At 41.9% G+C, this 21,156-nt stretch overlaps 2 protein-coding genes across 4 annotated transcripts in view; both read left to right on the plus strand.

The window, feature by feature from the left end:
* Positions 1-7,702, plus strand: part of LOC124067271 (potassium voltage-gated channel subfamily H member 7) — a 37,344-nt gene extending 29,642 nt beyond the window's left edge. The window contains exons 10-15 of one of the 2 annotated variants that reach the window (XM_046404502.1): positions 802-1,007; positions 1,206-1,293; positions 1,449-1,610; positions 3,455-3,611; positions 6,128-6,308; positions 6,836-7,702. In XM_046404502.1, coding sequence (XP_046260458.1) covers positions 802-1,007; positions 1,206-1,293; positions 1,449-1,610; positions 3,455-3,611; positions 6,128-6,308; positions 6,836-7,123 — 1,082 coding nt within the window. In that variant the 3' untranslated portion in view covers positions 7,124-7,702. Of the gene's footprint in view, positions 1-801; positions 1,008-1,205; positions 1,294-1,448; positions 1,611-2,038; positions 2,181-3,454; positions 3,612-6,127; positions 6,309-6,835 lie in introns of those variants that run through there. The other variant, XM_046404501.1, reaches the window with a different exon arrangement.
* A 2,652-nt stretch (positions 7,703-10,354) lies between these two features.
* ifih1 (interferon induced with helicase C domain 1) lies at positions 10,355-21,149 on the plus strand. Of its 2 annotated transcripts, none has more exons than XM_046403594.1 (16): positions 10,355-10,894; positions 11,124-11,298; positions 11,510-11,656; positions 12,074-12,142; positions 14,163-14,389; positions 14,993-15,203; positions 16,235-16,452; positions 17,013-17,114; positions 17,259-17,382; positions 17,507-17,722; positions 18,131-18,387; positions 18,480-18,629; positions 18,778-18,939; positions 19,063-19,256; positions 19,393-19,486; positions 20,160-21,149. In XM_046403594.1, exons 1-16 carry the CDS (start codon positions 10,454-10,456, stop codon positions 20,355-20,357), a joined length of 2,985 nt encoding a protein of 994 aa, XP_046259550.1. In that variant the 5' UTR covers positions 10,355-10,453; the 3' UTR covers positions 20,358-21,149. The 2 variants fall into 2 exon arrangements, with proteins under 2 accessions (XP_046259550.1, XP_046259551.1); XM_046403595.1 differs by having other exon boundaries at positions 11,510-11,650.
* The last annotated feature ends 7 nt before the right edge of the window (positions 21,150-21,156 follow it).

Below are 21,156 nucleotides of genomic sequence, written 5' to 3' on the forward strand. Positions count from 1 at the left end.
TGGTGAGGAATTAGTCTCTTACGCTGCCATCCAGGCTAATGACTATCTAAATCGCTGTGCTGAAAGCTGTACGTGGGGGAGAGATACAGCACTCCGTGTGAGGCTGTCGTCTATGGCAGGAAGGTGTCAGAGGCAAGCTGTGAAAGGCACACTGGCTGCCAACATATCATATCTCTTTCTCCTGAACCCCTGCTTACAGTGTTGGCATTTAGTGAACCCTGGGATCAACAAAGGGATTTCTCATCACGGCCTTTAAACCAGACCTCTATACACCTATTTTTTTTTTCCCAAAAGGACCCATATTTCAGCTTTTATTCCTCAGTTCAAAAACTAAACCCACGCTAGATTTCATGAATCCCTCGCATATGTTTGAACTGGTTTCATTATGTGATAGCCAATATCAGCATAATTTTTTCCCTTTGAAGTACACAACAAGTGTGTCAGTCACAATCTAACCCTCCTTTCCCTCCACTTCAAAGTTCCTTTGAGTTAGCAGTAATTCCTTAGCGTAAATAATGGATCAAAGATAGAAAGACAACTGATGCAAAGGCCTTGAGAGAACATCTACACAGAGAGGGAAGGCTGTCTGATTTTTATTATCCACAAAAACAAACACGTCTGGTGCCCTTTAGTGAGAGTCTGAGGAACAGCGATATAAGTCCCCATAGAAATCATGACATAAATTCCTCTCCATAGCACATGTTAGTATTTGTACTGTCAATTCAGGTAAAGTTGACATTTTTGCCTCATCCCAACAAACACTGTGGAAGGATTTATTGTCTGTGTGTGTGTTGATACCAGGAAAAAATGACATCTTTGGAGAAATGATCCATCTCTATCCCAAGCCTGGAAAGTCCAATGCTGATGTGCGAGCTCTCAGTTACTGCGATCTGAGCACCATTCAGAGAGAAGACCTGCTGGAGGTGATAGACATGTACCCAGAGTTTGCTGACTACTTCTTCAACAACCTGGAACTTACTTTCAACCTCAGAGATGAGTCTCCAAAGGTAGACAACACCACACCAGTGTTACAGAACTTGCATGTTCACTTAATGCTGTTTAACAAGTTGTCACGTTGTTCCTGTCTGTGATGATTCGCAGTGATTCTTGAAATTATGTTAGATTTTATTAATCTTCTAGCAATTCAAAAATGAACTACCGCTAATTGTACTAATGAATTTATTCTAATGCTCACATTGTTGCAGCCCTCAAGTTCCCAAGACTGTGACTCCGATGGTGAGGCCTCTAAGAGCACTAAAAGAAGGATCTCCTTCACACCAGACCTGTCTAAAGGTAAGTAGAAACCAGTCTGCACAGGTCCAGTCCAGTCTCTTTCTTCATGCTTTGTGGTTGCAGATTTGTTATTGTTCACTGCCTGAGAACATTTATTCCATGTGGAATACAGTACAGTGTTATTCCACTGACTGCTGTTGATTGCTGTTCTGCAGGGGAAAGCAAGGAAGTGGTTAGAGACCTGGGGAGGGAGAGGGAGTCTAACTCGTGCCTAAAGAGATCTTCAGAAGTCCTGGGTCCTACACCACCCAGCACTGCAGTCCTGGATTCAAATGTTGTCGTTAGGGAAAACTTGGAGAGAAGGCCATCTTTTGAAGGTATTATATTTTATTACCAGGTGAAGTGAACATGTTAAGCATAAGTGCTGCTAGGGGTTTCTGGGTGGTGCAGGGCAGAAACATAGTAGGTGGCAGTGGGAAGCCAGTGGGCGGTCATGTTCCTGTTGCTGCACTAGCGACTCCAGCAGTGGTTGGAGCAAATGTGTGGATGGGGTTGAGATCTTCCCAGGCCTTCAAGCCTGGATTGAGCAATAGTGTGAAGGCCTGTCTCACTCCTAAACAGACAATTATTTTATCTCTCAACAAGATAAGGTACATGGGAGAGTTACACATCAATAGAGGACTTATAAACTCCTAAACGGACACGTACACAGACAGCTGGAGACAATACAGATGTGTAACAGCTCTGTTTATAGTACTTTCAGAGTACACTTGGAGAACAGATGCTGCCTTCTGTTGTCCTATAGCAAGAGAACCACTGGAGGTACACGGACATCCACACAGATTGCGGGTACACATTGTGATGCCAAAATTTACATCACAGGGACCCTGGTGAAGCAGGATACAGGAAGTATTATCTTGTCTTAATAGAATAGGAATGAGTGCATATATTGTGTATTATTAATGTATGTATTTGATTAGTCAATGCCCCCTCTTTCTAATGAGGAGGGCACACAGTGCTCCTGTGTTTTTTCTACATTCAGAGTGAAATAGTACTGGGACATTGACAATTTAAAATTAGAGAGAAAATGGGAAAAATGAAATAATTGAAATGAATCACATAAATAGCTTAGTATCATTATCATCCAATTGTTGTACACAATCAATAAGGATCGAACATTACAAGCTTTACTCGGGCAGTTTTTTGTTGCATGGCTATAGCCATGCATAGCATCATATTTTACAGCTATCCATGTTTTGGTTCATGTTCACTCTTGTGCATATCAACAATAGTCAATCAGCTGACCTATTTTTGTACAAGAGACACGACTACAATGTAGGCATATATCGAAGAAAGATGTGATTCATGTCTCTTATCAATACTGAATTCTTTGTTTTGGCAGGTTCAGGTGTGTAATATTCACACCTAAGACTAATAAGTTTTAAATACATACATTCACAACAATGCTTGAGATCGTTCTGCAGTCTCAGTCTCTCCAACGAAACAGAGACAGCATACAGATAGTGGAAATTCCAAATTCATAGTCTCCTTTCTTTTCTTTGAGGAGTCTGGCTCACAGATCTAAAATACACTGCAGTAACCGGCTGCAATAACCTGATATAGAAATCTCAGGATTTTGTATGGGCATAGCACATCCCACTGACAAGACTGGCAAGCCAAGTAGTACAAGACAGACAGTTGGGGATATGGAAGGGGAAAAAGACCTGAGTGACAGACTGGAGCTATTGTTAATCTTCGCTGCTGGAAGGATACAGAAAATAACTGTGATGGGCAGAGGTAAGTGCCTAACACGGTAAAGGCACACACAACATAGAACAAGGATCCTCCTATCTATACAGCTCATCGTGCTAGTACAAACCCACCAGCACCAACTGCTGCACCAGATAGTGTAATCACAGAACTAACCATCTCTGTGATTAAAATCACAAAAGAGGCTCGACACATATCACTGGACTGCAAGGTGAATGCTAACGTGTGCCTGCGAGAGATAACAACCGAGTTAGTTTGCTACTGGAAAACACTGAATAAACAGTTCTCCCAATGCAAGAGGCTTGATAAATTACAACAAAGAACCTACACGCAGCACTTCTGTAGAGATTAATTGCTTTCTATTTTAGTGGGGGGCCTTTTTGTTCAGTGATGACGTTGTTCTGACCCACATGTGAGGATGTAAAGCATGCATGTTGGTTTGCCTCTCCAGATCTGTGCTGTGATAAATGGGCCTGTAAGAAGCCTACGGACTTCATGGATGACTCAGCACAGTTCCAGGAGCTGAGAGAGGATGATAATTCTGGCAGCGAAATCACGTATGGAGAGGTGGAACAGCGATTAGGTCAGCTTCAAGAGCACTTAAACAGGTACATATTTCCAGTCTGCGTGCTGATGGTTGATTTTCATTTGACTGTCATGAACTATGGACCACCCCAGAAGGGGTAAGATAAGAGTGATGCTGTTCTAAGGTACAGAAAGTGTTTTACCTTATTCCTTCATCGTAGCTTTATCGGTTGAGTCCGATAACTCATCAGTCTTTGATGCCCACTCACAACACCTGCTGTAAGGACACAGTGTTTACCAGTCGTGTATCAAGTAACAGTAGGTATCGTCTTGGCTCACGTCAGGCCACGTGCAGGATCATTGAAACTAAGACAGATAAAGAAAGAGCACAAACCACTTATGTGATAATAATTGAATAGTACAATAATGATTTAACACGGTTGCCACTTTTCTGCAAGTTTTCCTAACCATTAATGGTGCTGATAATACTGCATGAATGAGATTTTAAGTGTACAAGCGTAGAGTAAAATAATTTTACATTGCTGTATTTATGCTTTTATTTAAGTAAATAATCTAAATGCTTCTTCCACTACTGTTAGTCTGTAAGAGAGCTTTATCAATTGGGAAATCAGCTGAAATTGTTGTTATGGTTTATTCTTCCAGCTTCACAAAACATGGTGACTGACTGAACTGAAATTTTATCCTCAAAATCATTCTTTTTGCTGAATTGTGGGCTGCATTTCTTGTCTTTACCTGAACAGACTTAAATATACACAAAAGAGGCACGTGAATAGTGTATTTATGTCATGATCAGCTACAACAAAAAGAGGCAGGAGGCACTTATAAACCCAAAGTCATGTGCTTCGTTGGTCTTGGATTTAATAATGGAATGTATTATACACAGTCTCACTGTCTGACTGTATGTGTTGTTTGCCACCAAAAGCCATAAAAGTTTATTTTGAATTTGTGGTAGTTTCCAAATTACCCAAAAATGCGACTTAGTATTGTAAATTGCTGAGAAGAGCTATATGTGTCCATCACCTTGTGGCAGCGCTCACCAATCATTACAAAGCAAATAAATGTTAACCGTTTGAAACTGAAGAATATGGGCGGAAATTTTTAAAAGCAGCTTTTTAGGCCCCAAGGACATGGCATTTTTACCATTTTTGTTTGTATTCTGAGGGAGTAACACAATTAAATTTGAGAGTATTCTTATTAATTATCTTACCATTATATTTTCAGTTGGTGACTTAATGGTTATGGAGTGCTTTATTTTTTAAAGTTGTCACCTCCCACACTGCTAAAAGTAAGCTACGCTTCCCACCACGATCACTGGCAATGTGTAGTTCAATTGCCAATGAACATGAGTAGGTGGAGGAAAGCAACTAGCTGGCAGAAGCAGTTGTCGGACTCAGAGTGGGTGGCTGGATCTACTGGAAGTAGGATGTACCACTGAAGAACCGGAATAGTTCAAACTTGAGAATAGATTGGTACAAAAGGTTGGTTTGTGCAATTTTGAAGAGTAGACTGGTGACCGAGAGCAAACTACGTCTGACATTTCCTTGGATCAAAAGCCACTCACTGAGATTTAAACAATAAATGTGTATTTACACTTCCGTTCCACAAAGAATACATTGCATTTTAGTCTCGTCATTTTCTGTAGCTGAGAACCACATTGACCATGATTTCAAGAGCACACCTGCAGCCAGCAGGCCACCTGAAATAGACGCCCAAATGAACAGCAGGTGGTATTTTTAGATGGAATTAACACAGAGAACAAGAGACAGCAGCCTGAAATACTGGGCTGGCACATTTTATTTAGCACAAATAAGACATTTTATCCACTGCACTCTACCTGACCTTGTTTTTTCCCTTAATGCTAGCTGGCTGCAGGATGAGCAGCACTTCTCTGTCATTTTGTGTTTTTGTGGCTTTGACTAGTCTGAAAGGATATGACAAGGAAAAAAACATTAGTGGTGCATTCTCTTCAACAAGTCCACGTAAATAACCCAAGAAAAATTTGGTTTGCTGCACATGAAAAAAATGTCTACTATCTTACTGCTTGTGCTTGTATAATATATGTAAACTTGTATTCCACATCAGTTGTAGCATGTAAATGCTGCTTCACTGCAGTAGAACAGCACAGTAAACCAGGAACATAAAAAAATTGACAATGTCTGTGTGTATTAGAAGGAAAAGTGGTAATTAAAACGTTATTCAGCATTACCCGATTTTGCCTGATGTCCTAAATATAGAACCTGGATGAAATCTACTCATAATTAGATTGACCAAATGAGTGTGATACAGTCATTTCCACAGTAAATGCTGAATTCACACCTCCCCACACAAAGCTCATTATCACTCCTAGCAGGAGCACCGTCTTTACTCTGGAAAAATGTGTTTCCATGCCTTTAGCGTCTCCTCATTTGTCCACTGAGGAGCACAAGCTCCACCTAGTGCTCAGTGAAGCACAACTGAGTGTGTGTTTTTACCCATTACATGCTCCTTCTTGTCACAGTTATGGATTTAGCTGCACCTGTCCACGATCATCTGGACGTCTGTTGTTCTTATTCTTGTATGTTTTCTGTTCTTTTTTGAGGCTTGAGTCTCAGCTGATGTCAGATATTCACACCATCCTGCAGCTGCTGCAAAGACAGCCGACGCTGGGACCTCCAGCCTACAGCACTGTGACTGCCAGTCCGGACTATCACAGACCTGCTGTGAAGGTTCAACCAGTTGCTGTGACTGGAAGTCATCTTTTCAGCCATACGGGAACCCAAGTAAGGAGGTTTTAGGAGGCAGACACTGTATCTGTTGCTATTTTTACCCATGTGTACACGAGGCATTGCATGTCTTTCAGGCAGAGCGCTGAAGCTGTGCATCAGCTGGCTTTTGCAATCACCAATCACATTCTCACTGAGCCATCAGCGATGTCCAAGGAGACAATGAGGCCGTCTGTAGTCTGATGAGCTCCCACTATTTTGCAATGCTTTCTTCTGACCTGCTCCACACTAACTAACTCACTAACTGCTTTGCCTGCCATTGTGTTTGTAAAAAAAAAAAAAGTCTGGAAATTACACAGGAAAGAATCACTGAGCCTCATGTTTTTCTGTGATATCTTACCTGAGATCGTCTGATGTCCGAATGACTTCAACATCAATACGTTAAATCAATACATTAAAACAAGTAGTAATTAAGTATGTTTGTTACTCCATACTTGACAACTATCACTTATTTCTGACCTTTTTTTTTTACCAATTACAGTTACAGAGTTGAGTTGTATACATTCTGCCACTCTTCCTCTTAGGGAAGCCCCAGCCTCAAATTGGAGAGGACCATTCAGGAATCCAAAGACTCTCTGTCGAGCTTGGCCAATGCGTCCGTCGAGGACAGCCTTACATCACTGCTTGTAGAAAGACATACAGAGCCACAGCAGCAGCAACAGCAACAACAACAGATCACAGGGCATCAACAGTCTGCATTGATCCTTCTTCCAACAGAAACCTCCTCTTCCTCCCCAGCCTCTTCTGACTCCAACCTCAACACCACTGGACTTCGTAGACCTGCCTCAGACTCACAGTTCCCAAGACCATAAACCTTCCGAACGCACAGTGTTCTAATATCTGGGTTGTAATGCTGTAATTACTAAGTAGCAGCTTTTCATCAGCATGCTGGCACAGACATCTGTATTGTTAATTTGCAATAGTTTGGTAATAGATGATTTTTTTCATTATGCATGTGGATAAAATACTGTTTGTTGCAGTTAACAGAGTGTTTAAAAACTGTTTACTGCAGTTATCAGTGTAATAACAATGGTTACATATTGTAGCCCTCCGATGGACTTGTTTAGCATCATCGCTCATCTGTTCACACACTCAACATCTACACGTAGATGCCCCAACCAATCAGCATGAACTTGTTCAACTACAAAGAAGGTGTATCTCTACAACACCTTACTTTCTGTTTCACCCAGGCTTTGTACTCTAACAGCCTCTGAACCGCTTCTCGTGACACTGTTGCAACATTTTACGCCCCAACACACTGGTCACACTGGGCTGAGTGGATCACAAAGTCATAAAGAACATATTTGTTCCAAATAATTTCTCAATGCTCCGGTCTAAATAAAATTCCCAATTTTATTCATGGATCCAAGAAAAAGACATGACAACCTTGATAATCATGTCCCTCCTGTCATAATTTCCTTCTAAACAAGAGGAGCTGACTGACCTACCTCACTCGATATGGTTCCCAGTGTCCAACAATCCAGGCATCTGTGCATCACATCATGCAGGTTTCTTCTGAAATATTCTGGCTCCCCAACACCGCGGCCATAGCCACCGTAATTCACTGCACTGTTCAGCAGATGGAGGGTCACAAAACAAACCAGGAAGGGCATCCACAGTATGACTCAAGCTCCTCACCATCCCCAGGCAAAGTATCTGATCATGGTTGGAAAAGATCCAGGGATTTATGGTAAAGACAGATGGAAGAACCTGTCCTTTCTGGTCCAGTAGAAGGTGAGGAGGGCTGCAACACCACACAGAAAGTCAAAACCAAAGACAAAGGTCACCTGACAGATAAGGTGACAATCAGAAGCAACAAATCTTCTCTGCCAGTACTCCTGTGCAGAAAACAAGCAAGAAAGAAAGAGGGGGCAGTAAAAGGCCACACACATGGTTCACCCCACTGTACATAGCAGATATCTGGGGTTCCATGATAAACACTGCCAGGAGAGTTCCTGTTTTGTGTGGTTAATTTCTTTGGACAGGAACAACTTCTGTCAAGCCTTTTACGCTTTTATGCAGACGATCACTGAGCTGCCTGCCCTGTTGCACCAACTAAAGAGCAGGCAGCTCAGTCGACAGCAACAGGGACATGAAGAAGGAGGTCCTCACTAAAGACTGTAAATATCGACTGTCAGCAACCCACCACTGTCACCAGAACTTGTCCAGTGAGCCAAAGCTTGGGCCTTGCACTGGTTTGTGTCCTCACTGTCATCGTACATGCATGAGTACCCGAGGAGGAAAATTATGACACAGCAATACCCACCTCCAGATACCGAATTCTTGGCCTAGCACCTGTCTGTGAGGCCCTGACAAGACCACAGGTGGAACTTCCTCCACTGAAACGGATGATCTTGCCCAATACTGGCCATGTGGACACACTCGCAAGTCACTGATGGATGTGGTCATTGCTGTTAGAGCCTGTTAGAGTCTAAAGCCTGCGTGTGATACATATACAGACTCTACCACTGAGCCTGCATATGAACTGATCATACAAACTATTTTCTGCAGTTATTAGTGTAATACAGCATTATTACAAAGGTGTGAGAACAGTTTTCTTACCCTTAGTTGTATGCCTGTCTTCTCTGAAGTGTGACTCAGGGGTTATGGACAATTGCACTGCAATATACAGTACAGTATCAAGTATACTGTAGTTTTCCTCTTTCAACAATGTGCATTATTACTGCGGTCACTGACGTGCACCTACTGTACGACGTTAAGCCAACAGAATACGCCATACATGCTTGTCCAGGCGGATATAGTAACATGCAGACTTAAGACTACTCTGCTGTGTTCCCAAAGCAGGGCCTCTGACAAACAAGTATGATGTAGGTATCTCTACAAGGCAGTGCATGAGTTTTATATCTATATATATTTACTGTTTTGCACTGCTTATCAGCCCAAAGTAGCACATTACAATTTAAAAATGATGTCAGCATACTTGTCTCTTAGGATGCACTTAGAGGGTGGATTGGGGGAGAGCGGGTAAGGGAGATCGGGGAACACTTGCAAAGTAAGTACTTGTGCATGAACAGGCCCCAGGGAGGGTCTTGTGCCTATACAACCAATCCAAATGCTAAGTCACCATCCTCATGTATCACTAACCATCAATGATTCATATCATTTCCCTGTACAGTTTTTGTTGGCCATGTACATTAAAGTTAGAAATGTTGTTAGACCATTGTTAGAAAATAAATGCATCATATTGCCAGATGCCAGAAAAAAAAAGTATTTTTTTTTAACTGAGTAAATTATATGAGAAACTCTTTAGCGAAATAGTAGTACTTATGTTTGTTTTGAAGCTGTGGGAGCAATAAATGAAAACACAATTTAAGCTGAGTCACTGGATTCATTACCACAGTCATAATATGAACACTGTCAGTGTTATTGTTATTTCTACAAAGTGTACACAATAAGAGACATATAACGATATGAATTATCCAGGGGGTCTGTGTTTGTGTGTGTGGGGGGGGGGTGCTGTGAAACTGTGCTAGGATACCAGGTATGCGTGTGTGTGGGCCCTTCGGAGACGTATCACACTACTGGACGTGTGGTCTTGTCATGAAATTGGGCTGTCTATGCAGCAGAAAGATAATTTAAAAGGTAATTATGCAAATGCAGCTGCCAACAGCTTCGACTGGTGGGTGATGTATTGTGGCTTGGTGAAGGGAACTAAAACTCACTCAGTTTCTCTGGAATAGTATGACTACATTACTACACTATTGGCAGAAAAATGGCAGAAATGTTTAACACATTCATTTGTATACAGACCCACACTGTGATGATCCTAAGCTGCTTGGAAATCACTTCCCTTTAACTAAATGTACTTTTCATCTCTGGTTAAGGTTCCTAGAAGAATTTCATCAAAATATTATATTGACATAGAGACAGATACATAAATGCAGCATCCATTTAACAGCAAAGGTCGCTGTTAGAAGATTAACATTTATCTATAGTGTTTAACTATGAGGACAAAACTTACGTTCCAATCCTGTCACCTACCGGCCAGTCTGACGTTTGAGTTTGGAGAAACGAAAGTGAAAGCGTTTCAGTTTCAATGATTCACTGTTTTCGTTTCCAGCGGCTCTTTAACTGCGCCTCGACAGTCCTGTGATCAGTGTTATCAAGTACGGTGGGTCGAAATGGCATCTGACAACGACGAGGTAAACGTATGTCTCATTGAAGACTTCAGGCCGAAGTTGTGCAAACTTATTGTGGTGAACCGGGTCCTGGATCGTTTGGATCCACATATCATAGAACTCGAACAAAGGGAGCGGATCAGACAGAAGTGCACGAATGATGGGGATGTGGCGGCTGCGGATCTCCTCATCACCGCAGTCACCAAGAAGCCGCACACCCCGGGCTGGTTCCGGGCATTTGTGGACGCGTTGGAAAATGGAGGTTGTGGATATGCGGCGGACTACATGCAGAACAAAATTCCCGACCCGGAGGTGGAGGCAGAGAATGATTACTGTGTCAAGCTTATTTACATCATGTCTCCCACTCTTGTGGACATGAACACCAAAGAAGTGCGCGTCCATTGTCTCTCTCAAAAACTCATCACCGAGGAGGACGCCGAGATTGTAAGTACACTGTTGTGAAGGTTGCTTCATCAGTTTTGACCAGGAACTGACCAGCAAAGGGCGACAGTGTGCATTAAAATGTCTAAAGTGTGTGTTGTTCTGGGTAAATCGAAACTTAACTTTGCGTCTGTGTTAGCGGTCATTGACCACACGATGGCAGACAAATGCTCTCATCTGTTTTGCGCTTCACGCAAGCGGTCCGCCCCAGTGATTGTGCTCTTGTTCTCAGATTGAATCGAAAACAGCACAACAAGGACTCAAGAGTGGAGCCGGTGAACTTCTGAGAAGAATCGTGAGAGGTCGTCCCGGGTGGTTTTCTGATTTTCTCACCGTTCTGCGTGAAACTGGACACGGTAATCTGTGCCGTGAGCTGACTGGAACACCACCTGATTGTGACGAGCAAGGTTATTTACTGAACGGGAACACACACACACACACACACACACCCATCACAGGAAATACCAATCTTGTGGTGTGCAGACAGAGACTTTGCAAAGCACCTGCACATGAGTGACTGCAGCCAGAGAGCAGATTTACTGACACACAGATCAATTATTTAATTTAATTATTAATTACAGTGACATTGCAGTGTGTGATATATTTATTTCTTACTAGGCTCAGATGGGAAACTGCCTTCGCTGAAAGATGAATCTACAGGAAGTGAAGCTGCCACAGGGGAGAGCCTAGCATCAGATGGAGGATGTGATAGCCCACAGTTTGTGGACGTGAGCACGACCGAGAACCCTCAAGATGAAGGCAAAGGTCTTAACTGAGCACCTCTGTTACAGTAACTGAATGTGGACACTCATACTGTCCCAAAACACATATCTTCTCACTTATCCTCAGTGGTGTCTGCCCATGGGGATAATTTTCATTTTGTATGGATAGTTTTTTTTAAGGGACACTGTGATTGAAATTGTTTCTTTGTGACACATCTGAAATGTAATTTATCAATGCGCACGCAATACTTCAGGTCACATCTCTTGTATTGTAGAAGCAGAGATAGATAAATCTGAAAGTAACTGCACAGATACCACAAGGGATGAGTGGGGCAAAGAGCCTTTTGGTAGTAGTTTGGGTGAATTGACCCTTTAGCAAACTGGCCCTCCCAGCACAACAAGGCTAAGACTTCTACCTTTCTCAGCTGTGAGTTTTAATCTTCGACTGATATTTTTTCAGACCTTTACGAAGGAGCAGACACTGAATCCAGAGAACAGCAGCCCAGCTGCTCGGAGGCCTCACAGCCAGGTGGGACTGATTTACTCTCACTCACCCTTGATGCTGTTGATGCTGTTCGACTATTGAAACTATGTTAGTCATCTCAAAAGTTCGTTCTCGTTCTTCCCCAGTAGACCACACACAGAAACTAAACTGAAGCCATAGCAACAAAAATGTACAGTGGATGTGTAGACGCCCTTTAGTATCACGGAGGCGAGGCGAGTGTGTTTGCAACGTGTTGCATGTGGAACATTTCTCCATGTTGCCTGCTTTACATCAAAGAATACGTTCCATGTGTTTACCACGATGAACCACGCGGAGGTCAAGGAGGACACGGCATAGCCAGCGCTTCAAATGAAAACCACATGCTGACTCTGTGTCGTAAAGTAATGTGAAGAAAAAGTTTAATTCCAGTCCCTGTGGATTGAGGACCTTCCTTTACACCTCCGGGCTTAAATCATCCGTAATATGTTTGATTAGTTCAGCAGTCACTGCATAAGCACCATCTCTCATTGCACCGTGCTCATTTAAAGTTCCCCTCTGACATTGTGTTCACATAGTAAGTGATTGCTTTAGGGGTAATCAGCCCAGAACCGAGACGAGGCACAAAAGGAGATGCATGCGGACTAATGAGGCAGTGGAAATAATTATATAAAGAGAAGAAAGACAGGAAGTGTCTTTTATTTTCTTAATATGAGGTTACGGTACACTTTGTCTCATTAATTTGAGTAATGCAATAAGCCTGAGTGGTTGGCCAGGGTTGCATGGTTTAAACAGCACAGATTACATGTGAGATTGTTCCACTGGCCTGTTAAATGACTTGCATGTGCAGAATTATTTGTGGATCTTCTGCACTGAATCGCAGTGAAAGATAAGCCAGTGGGTTTTTCTGTCCTTATTGAAACATAGTTTGTTGACTTTAGCTCTCTAATAAGTTTAGCATCTGGGACTGTAAAACAAAAAAAGAAGAAGAAGAAGAAGAAAAATCAGGGGGCTACACAAGCCGCTGTTTACTTCTTAATGTTGTTCAAGCGCTATCTGTCCATCGGCACAGTCCCGTATTTACATCCACGTAGTTTCTTGAAACAACACTTTTAACCTCTGGCATACCAAGTCTGAGAAGGAAAATTAAAACACGTCTGCACTGAGTTTGAACTCATAACTGAGGGGAAATATAGACCTTCGAGTTGAGGGGAAAGAGTAGCAGAGCAGGGGGTGCGTGTTTTATCCCCAGCCGAGACAGAGCAAATGAGTCACTGCCTGCCAGCGACTTAAAGTCTGACTCAAGTGAATCTTAGTAAGTCTGCTGTCCTTGCAGACAGGAACATAAAGCAAAGTGTTGCAACAATAGAAATCAAGGACACGGAAAACATTGCTGAAATGAAATGTAATCAAATGATACGCTCACTGGCAATTTAAGAAAATTTGATGATTGATAAATACATGCAGATGTTTGTGCAAGGAAATAAACTCCCTCAAGTCTCGTTAAAAGTTCAGGATTGGCTCCCTTTCAAGGTGATCTGCAGTTTTAAATTTGTCCTGAGGTAATGAAAGGCCAGATTACATCCTCGTATTATTTATACTTGAACCCTGAGTGCACATTTTGGTCTGCTTTTGGCAGGTTTTGGTTTTTAATTCTAGGACTTTATGGTTTGGATTAAGCAAATATGGTGCAAAAGTGCCTCTCGGTGATGTGATTTGTAATGCACAAATGTGTTCATGTGTTAGCTATTTGAGACGTGTTGTTTATTGGTGCTCCATTCAGTGCTTAGGTCTGTGTGTGTAGTTTAAAATCGGTGTGTTATCACTGAAACACAAAAGTCTAAAAGCTCAGTTTTCTTTTAAACATAGAACGTATTGCATGAATCCAGTGGACTTGCAAACACAACGTCTTGCCTTTTTCATAGCAGCGTTAAGAAAACATCACACCACAGGACAAAAACCACAAACAGTGATCAGCACTGTCTTTTCCTGCTGGTAATGCTCGTAATTGCGGGTTGCTGACGTGGTCAGACGTTTTGTGTGTTTGAACCTCTGCTCTGTGTTACAGATGTAACTGACTCACGAGCAGCAGCCAGAGGCCCTGAAAAAGCTGATATTGTTCTTCGAGATTATCAGATGAACGTTGCTAAACCTGCCTTGGAGGGGAAAAACATCATCATATGCCTGCCGACAGGAAGTGGTAAAACCAGAGTGGCAGTTTATATTACCAAAAAACATCTGGACGACAGGAGGGCAGGGGGACAGTCAGGAAAAGTGGTCGTCCTGGTGAACAAGGTACTGCAAACTCAAGTCTGGTGACTTTACTTTATGGCTTTGTGCTGTTATGGTGACCTACTTATGTCCTTTTGAGATCCAAAGAAAACATTCTGTCTTTTAGACAGAAATCTGCACATGTGTCAGCTCACCACAGATTACATAGCATAAGGTTTAGATATTCCCCTGCACTGTGCTGCTATTCGAGCCTGCACGTGATCTGCCCCGCACTGGGAAAAATCACTACCTAAAGTTGTAAAATGTTTCAGTTGAGTTTTATCAGTGTGAGAAAATGTAGACTGATAATGGTTCAACGCTGAAAAGAACAGAATAACACAACAACTCTGCAGGTCTGCGGAGAAAAGGAGTGTCTTTCCCTGATTCCCGAGAAACAAAATCTTCTGAATCATTGCACAATTAATTTGAAACCTTGCCCTAACCAAAGCGGATGATCAGCCAAACTGCTGTGAACACAGCAGAGTCAGAACACAGCAGTTATTGTGATCATAAACAAACAAACTCTCAAATCATCGGGACGTTTAAAGTAAAAGAAACATTTTGTTCATTTTATCTCTATTGACAGCATCAGCATCGTAAAATAAAATGTCCTCTTGTGTCCCTCAGATTCCTCTTGTTGAGCAGCATTACTCCGCAGAGTTCCTGCCTTTTCTGAAGGACACGTATAAAGTGGAAAGAGTCAGTGGAGACTCGCAGCTCAAAATCTCTTTCACAGAGATTGTGAAGAAAAATGATGTCATTATTTGCACAGCCCAGATACTTGAGAATTACTTGGAGAGGTCTAACCATGAAGAGGACGAAGGGGTGAACTTAAGCGGTATGATTTTATCGTCATTTTTACAAAAGTTGGTAGAATCCAGTGCGACACAAGAATGTGAATAACTTTGCCTTGGATCTATAATTTCCTTTGGTTCCGGTAAACAAAGCAGCATCCAAAATTAAATAAGGTCACAACATATCAACATTTTCTTCAAAAAAAGAAAAAAAAAAGCTTCCTAGAACCTTAAAATCTGTCCAGGCTTAAAGCACAGACACTGACAGGTATTGGAATAGAAAGCCGCCCGGAGGACTCATAACATCTCCCCTGATAATACCTGACAGGATCTTGTCAAAGTCTCCCGGCTCTGCTGTTCACTCTTGTTGGCACTCACCAGTCCAAGGTGGAATAGCCACCACAGTGGAACATATGCTGTTTGTTGAAACGCCTGAGAGCGTGTCCTTTTTTTCTTTTTTTCCTATCTCCTGCTTTCCAGGCCACACGTCTGTTCAAGCCATCAGCGTGTGGCCGATCAAATTCACATGAGAGCTTCTATCACCCACCATACATCAGCCTGCCACTCTTCATATTCAATTCCTCCAGGGATGAATTTGTATCACTCTGGTTAAACGTACTTACACTTTTGTAAAATACAAAAAAAAAAAAAAAAAAAAAAAAAGCTATTTTTGAAGTGGACGGGTTTCCAGTACATGTTATTGTGTGGCTTAAACTGCTGCATCAGGTTCCTAGAAAAGAGCTGGTTTGTGTGGGAAGATCTCTTAAAGGAAGATGTCATAACGTATGAACGAAAATCATCCGCTTATTTGAGGAACAAAAACAGCGCTGGATGGTTGCGAAAATTGCAGTGTTTCTAAAGATGTATGCAATTTTGTCCCAAGACAGTCATTTTAGAGTGAGACATACAGAAATGTAAATGTTATTGTTTAAAAGAAGCACTTGTTTATTCTGCTTATTGTAATCCTGCCCTCACAGTACTGCAACACACTGCACACTGCAGCACCTAGCATGCAGACACCGCCCTGCATCACACTCAGTGCATTTATTAATGTTTGCTGTCATGTCCGCTGTAGACCTGACACTCATCGTAATAGATGAATGTCACCACACTCAGAAAGGAGGGGTCTACAACCACATAATGATGCGCTACCTGAAGCAAAAGCACAAGAACAGAAGGCTGAAGAAGGAGCAGAAGAAGACCGTGCCCCTCCCTCAGATCCTGGGCCTGACTGCCTCACCGGGGGTCGGCTTAGCCACAAAAATGGAGAAGGCTGAAGAGCATATACTACGCGTGAGTATCATTCTCGGTTTTCTGCCTGTCCGCGGACAACAGTGTTAGCACGTATCAGCTTTCGTGTCCACAGTACTCGCTATACTTCTCATTCAGATGCAGTCTGCTACAATAACAGCTCAGATTATGGCCTTGAAAATAACTGGGGGGATGAACTAACTTCTTCTAACACAGTCTAATCACCCTCAGAGTGTTTTCTTTGGGTTGGATTACATCTTATATGTGTTGTTTTGTGTCCACAACTGTTATCTTCACATGTCACCTTAAGCCACCTTGTCTACTTTGTAATTTCACTTTTTCATTGTTTTTTTTTTTTTTTCATCCAACTCCTGCCTCAGTTTCTGTGCCTCACTCATTTAGGAATCCCGTCCATCCAGCCAAGCTGTTTCCAATGTTCCACACTGGCCCGGCACTAAGGGAGCCATAAATTTCTTACTGACACAAAAGAAACAAATTAAAAACAGTGCTTTGGCGTTACCTCTGCGTCAGACATGCAGAAATTCATTAAAAATAGTATCACTAACGGTCACGCTGTAAATCTGTGTGTGTGTCTGCAACAGATTTGTGCAAACTTGGATGCTTCCAGAATCATGACAAGGAGCCTTGGGGAATTCAAAAAGGAACCAAGGAAAAAAGTTGTAACTGTTGAAGACAGAAAGGAGGTACGTGTTAAACAGGAGGCTATTTCCTGTTTGCCTTTTTTTATTTAACTTTATTTCATTGTGCGTTCTTGTTGTTTTACAGTTTGCCTCTAAGCAGCGGCATTGAGAGTTTTCTGTGTTTGTCCAACCAAATGTGCTCTTTAGGATCCCTTTGGTGATGTATTAAAGAAAATCATGAATGCCATTCATGCCCATGCCCAGCTGAACCCCACCTGTGACCTTGGTTCTCAGAATTATGAACAGTGGGTTGTTCAGAGAGAGCGAGAAGGTGAGTAAGACATTTCAAGGTCATCTTCAGGGGTTACTCACCTTTGTGTTGGTCCAGCCTCCCCGCTTGAGAACAAACAAACCAGGCTTGTCGGGATCTAAAAACTTGTCTCGGTCCATTACAGCTGCAGCAGAGGAGGATCAGAAAGTGCGGGTTTGCGCCGAGCACCTTCGACAGTACAATGAGGGCCTGAATCTCAGCAACACCATTCGCATGCATGATTCCTTCAATTTCCTGAACAAATACCACGAGGAGGAGATCAAGAAAAAAACCACTCCGGACGAGGAGCAGACAATACAAATCACAGATACTGAGAGATTTCTCTTCGGTTTGTTTAAAGGTATTGACTTAGGTGACCAATACAATTGCTGTTATCAGTTATTTGCTTATTTGCTTTCTTTCCAAGAGTTGGATGAAAAATCGATACCCTTCTAATATCCGCTTGGTAAAAATTAGGCTAGGTGGATAGCTTAGCTTAGCCTAAAGACTGGAAACAGAGGGAAACAGCTAGCTTGGCTCTGCCCAAAAGTAACAAATACAAATGTTGTTCAGAAGCAACAAGCGAGATGTCAGTCCAAAGTGCTGTTGCTTCCCCATTTTCCAATTCTTTTTTTCTAAGCCAAGCTAACCAGCTGTAAACATGGTGGTATCATTCTTCTCATCTAACCCTCGGGAAGAAAGCAAGTAAACATCTCCCAAAATGTCATAATGTCAACATAATAACCAGATAACCTTCCATGTCTCACAGAGAACAAGGAAGAGCTGCAGATGCTCGCAGACAATCCAGAGTATGAAAATGACAGCCTGTCTAAACTAAGAATGAAAATTTTGCAAGAGTTCAGCACCAGGGAGGCGGCCAGAGGGATCATTTTCACCAAAACACGTCGCAGTGCCATTGCTCTAAGTCAGTGGATTCAGGAGAATCCCAAGTTTGCTGACATTGGCGTGAAAGCCTCACATGTCATTGGAGGAGGAGACCAGAGTGTCGTTAAACCAATGACCTCTGTGAGTGCGCATCATTTAACAAACTGCACTTCATTTGCCTCATCCTGTCCTACTTACAAATAACCTTCTCAATGCAAATGTGTGTTTATCAGGCAGAGCAAAAGGACGTGCTGACCAAATTTCGTAAAGGTGAAATCAACTTGCTGATCGCTACCACGGTGGCAGAGGAAGGTTTGGACATACCAGCGTGCAATTTTGTTGTCCGTTATGGCCTCGTGACCAATGAGATCGCTATGATTCAGGTCAGTGATGTCAGTGGTCAAATGAGTACTGACCTGGTGGTGTAATGATGATTACTTCTATGTCCAGTAATTAAGGCATCATTGTGCCGTATTACAATAAAATATTAGAGTGGCTGCTAACAGTCGACTCTACCGCTGCCTTTTGCAGGCTCAAGGCAGAGGAAGAGCTGAGGACAGCAGTTACACGCTGGTCGAGGTGAAGAACTCTGGGGTGGCTGAAAAGGAGTGCGTCAATGAGTACCGCATGGCCATGATGCACAAAGCCATTGACAAAATCCGAGCCTTAGACCAAGTGGACTACGACAGACGGGTGTGTTCATTTACTCCCAACCATTTGGGTTTTATTTTTTATTTATTTTGTTTTTAGTCAGAAACCCACATTGCAGTAAGACTGTTCTCTGTGATGTTTTTTTTTTTTCTTTCCATTCATCAGATCGCAGAGTTTCAGATACAGGCCATAATGGAGGAGAAGGTGAGAATGACGAGGAAGAAGCAGAAGGACATGAAGAACCAGGACCCATCTGAAGTGAAGTTCAGCTGCAGAGGCTGCAACAAAGACGTCTGCACCGGTGAAGCCATCGAGATCATCGAGAACATGCACAGAGTCAACGTTACATCGCAGTTTGAGTATGAATTCATTTACGCTATTTTGAACCTTTTATGTGTATATAAACTGTTTTAATCACACTCAGCTTATGAATTATACTCAAATTTTTCAGAAATCAAATCTGACTTTTTTTTTTTTTTTTTTTTTTTTAAACAGAGATCTTTTCATTCGGAGAGAAAACACCACCCTTCAAGAGCGACGTCTGGATTATGAGACTAATGGCTTCATAGCATGCAAGCAATGCGGGCAGGTAAATGCACTTCAGGATTTTCAGTTGGGATTTATTTCATTGCAACACTGATTTCAAAAAAGTTGTAACGCTGTGTGAAACATAATTAAAACAGAATGAGACAATTTACTGATCAGTTTTGACTTATATTCAAGTGAAAACAATACAAAGACAGTGTATTAGTGTATTTAATGTTGTAATTAATCAACTTTATTGATCTTTCTAAATAAATTCTGCGATCGTTTAGAGGAAAGTTTGGCGTTGTGGGGAATACGCTCATTTGCTCTCTTGTCGGGAGCGAGATGAGAGGATTGATAAAACATTCATGTGCGTCCGCTCAGTAAGAAGCTGCAGCCTTCATGGCTGTGTGGAGAATGGAAACAAAGGATTTGTCTTTTTGAACTGAATCGGAGAAAAGTGGCAATGAGTCAAGACCGGTCGGTTTTCAACACAAAAATAAATTGTGCAAAATGGGATGTGTCAGGGAATCATGAGATTCAACTTCCTTTTTATTTACTGCCATGACCACCACATATGATTATTATTTAGTAGCCATTTTTTCTCCCAAATTATAATTTAGCTGAGGGCACAAATGACATAAACTTAAGAATGAATTTCTGTTATCCATGAACACAGCCTTGCTTTTAGCACCATGTCATCTCTTTTCTGTTTTAACACCTGATCTCTGTTGCAGAGATGGGGCTCCATGATGTGGTACCGTGGGATAGAGTGCCCGTGCCTCCACGTGAAAAACTTTGTGGTGACATGCAGTGGAAAGAAGATGAGCAAGTGCACCAAGTGGAATGAGCTCAGCGTCCAGTTTTCTGAATTTAACTACATCGAGCACGCGTACAAAGTGGCTGAGAGCTCAGATGATGATGATGAATCTTAATCCATCACAACCAAATCAGACTTACTTATAATCACATCAACATTGACTTCAGTTCTTATCTTTACTATGTGTCTTACACAGCATGATTTACCGCATCCATCATACTGCTGCTTCCTTTGTCATGATGACTGAACTCACCAGTGGTGGATTTAAACTGCAGACGTGTTTCTCCAGCGTAAAGTTTGTATTATTTTATTGGTAGGAGGCTTGCGTGACACTTATTTAATGATGTCAAAGCATAAAACTGGCCTGAGGTTGTTAGTTTATCAGATATTACTTCTGTAAAAATAGTCATTCACAGAATGTGTATGTAATGAACTGGGTGAAGAAAGGAATAATTATGATTTTCGTCTCAAAGCCCTGTGGTCTCATGTGATAGGAGCCACTGAGTCTGTGATAGCCCCTCAGAGCCCACCTGTCAGCGCACAGGCAGGCAAACAAGTGTTGGTGATTTTCCATTAAATCCAACTGGTAATGAGTCACTTCTGTTCATCCAGTCAGAGGTGCTATTTTTAGATTTGCTTTTTTAAAGATTTGTTTCCGCATAAATGAACGATAACCTGTATGATTTAATTGCCTGAGACGTGCACAAACATGCAAGCTGTGTGGAAATCAGTTAAGTCTGTTCTCTGCCTGTCTTTCTTTCTTTCTTTGGGTTTTTTTTCTGTCTATATTGTTAATAAAATAATCCATAAAATAAAAAATGCCTATTCCTCGAGAGTGAAAAAAACACCTTAGGTTGTTTTCACAAGTGGAAAATGTGAATAAAAAATAAAGCTGAATTGAACTGGAGTGTGGG

This window comes from Scatophagus argus, chromosome 11, assembly GCF_020382885.2.
Source record: "Scatophagus argus isolate fScaArg1 chromosome 11, fScaArg1.pri, whole genome shotgun sequence".
Classification (NCBI taxonomy): Eukaryota; Metazoa; Chordata; class Actinopteri; family Scatophagidae; genus Scatophagus; species Scatophagus argus.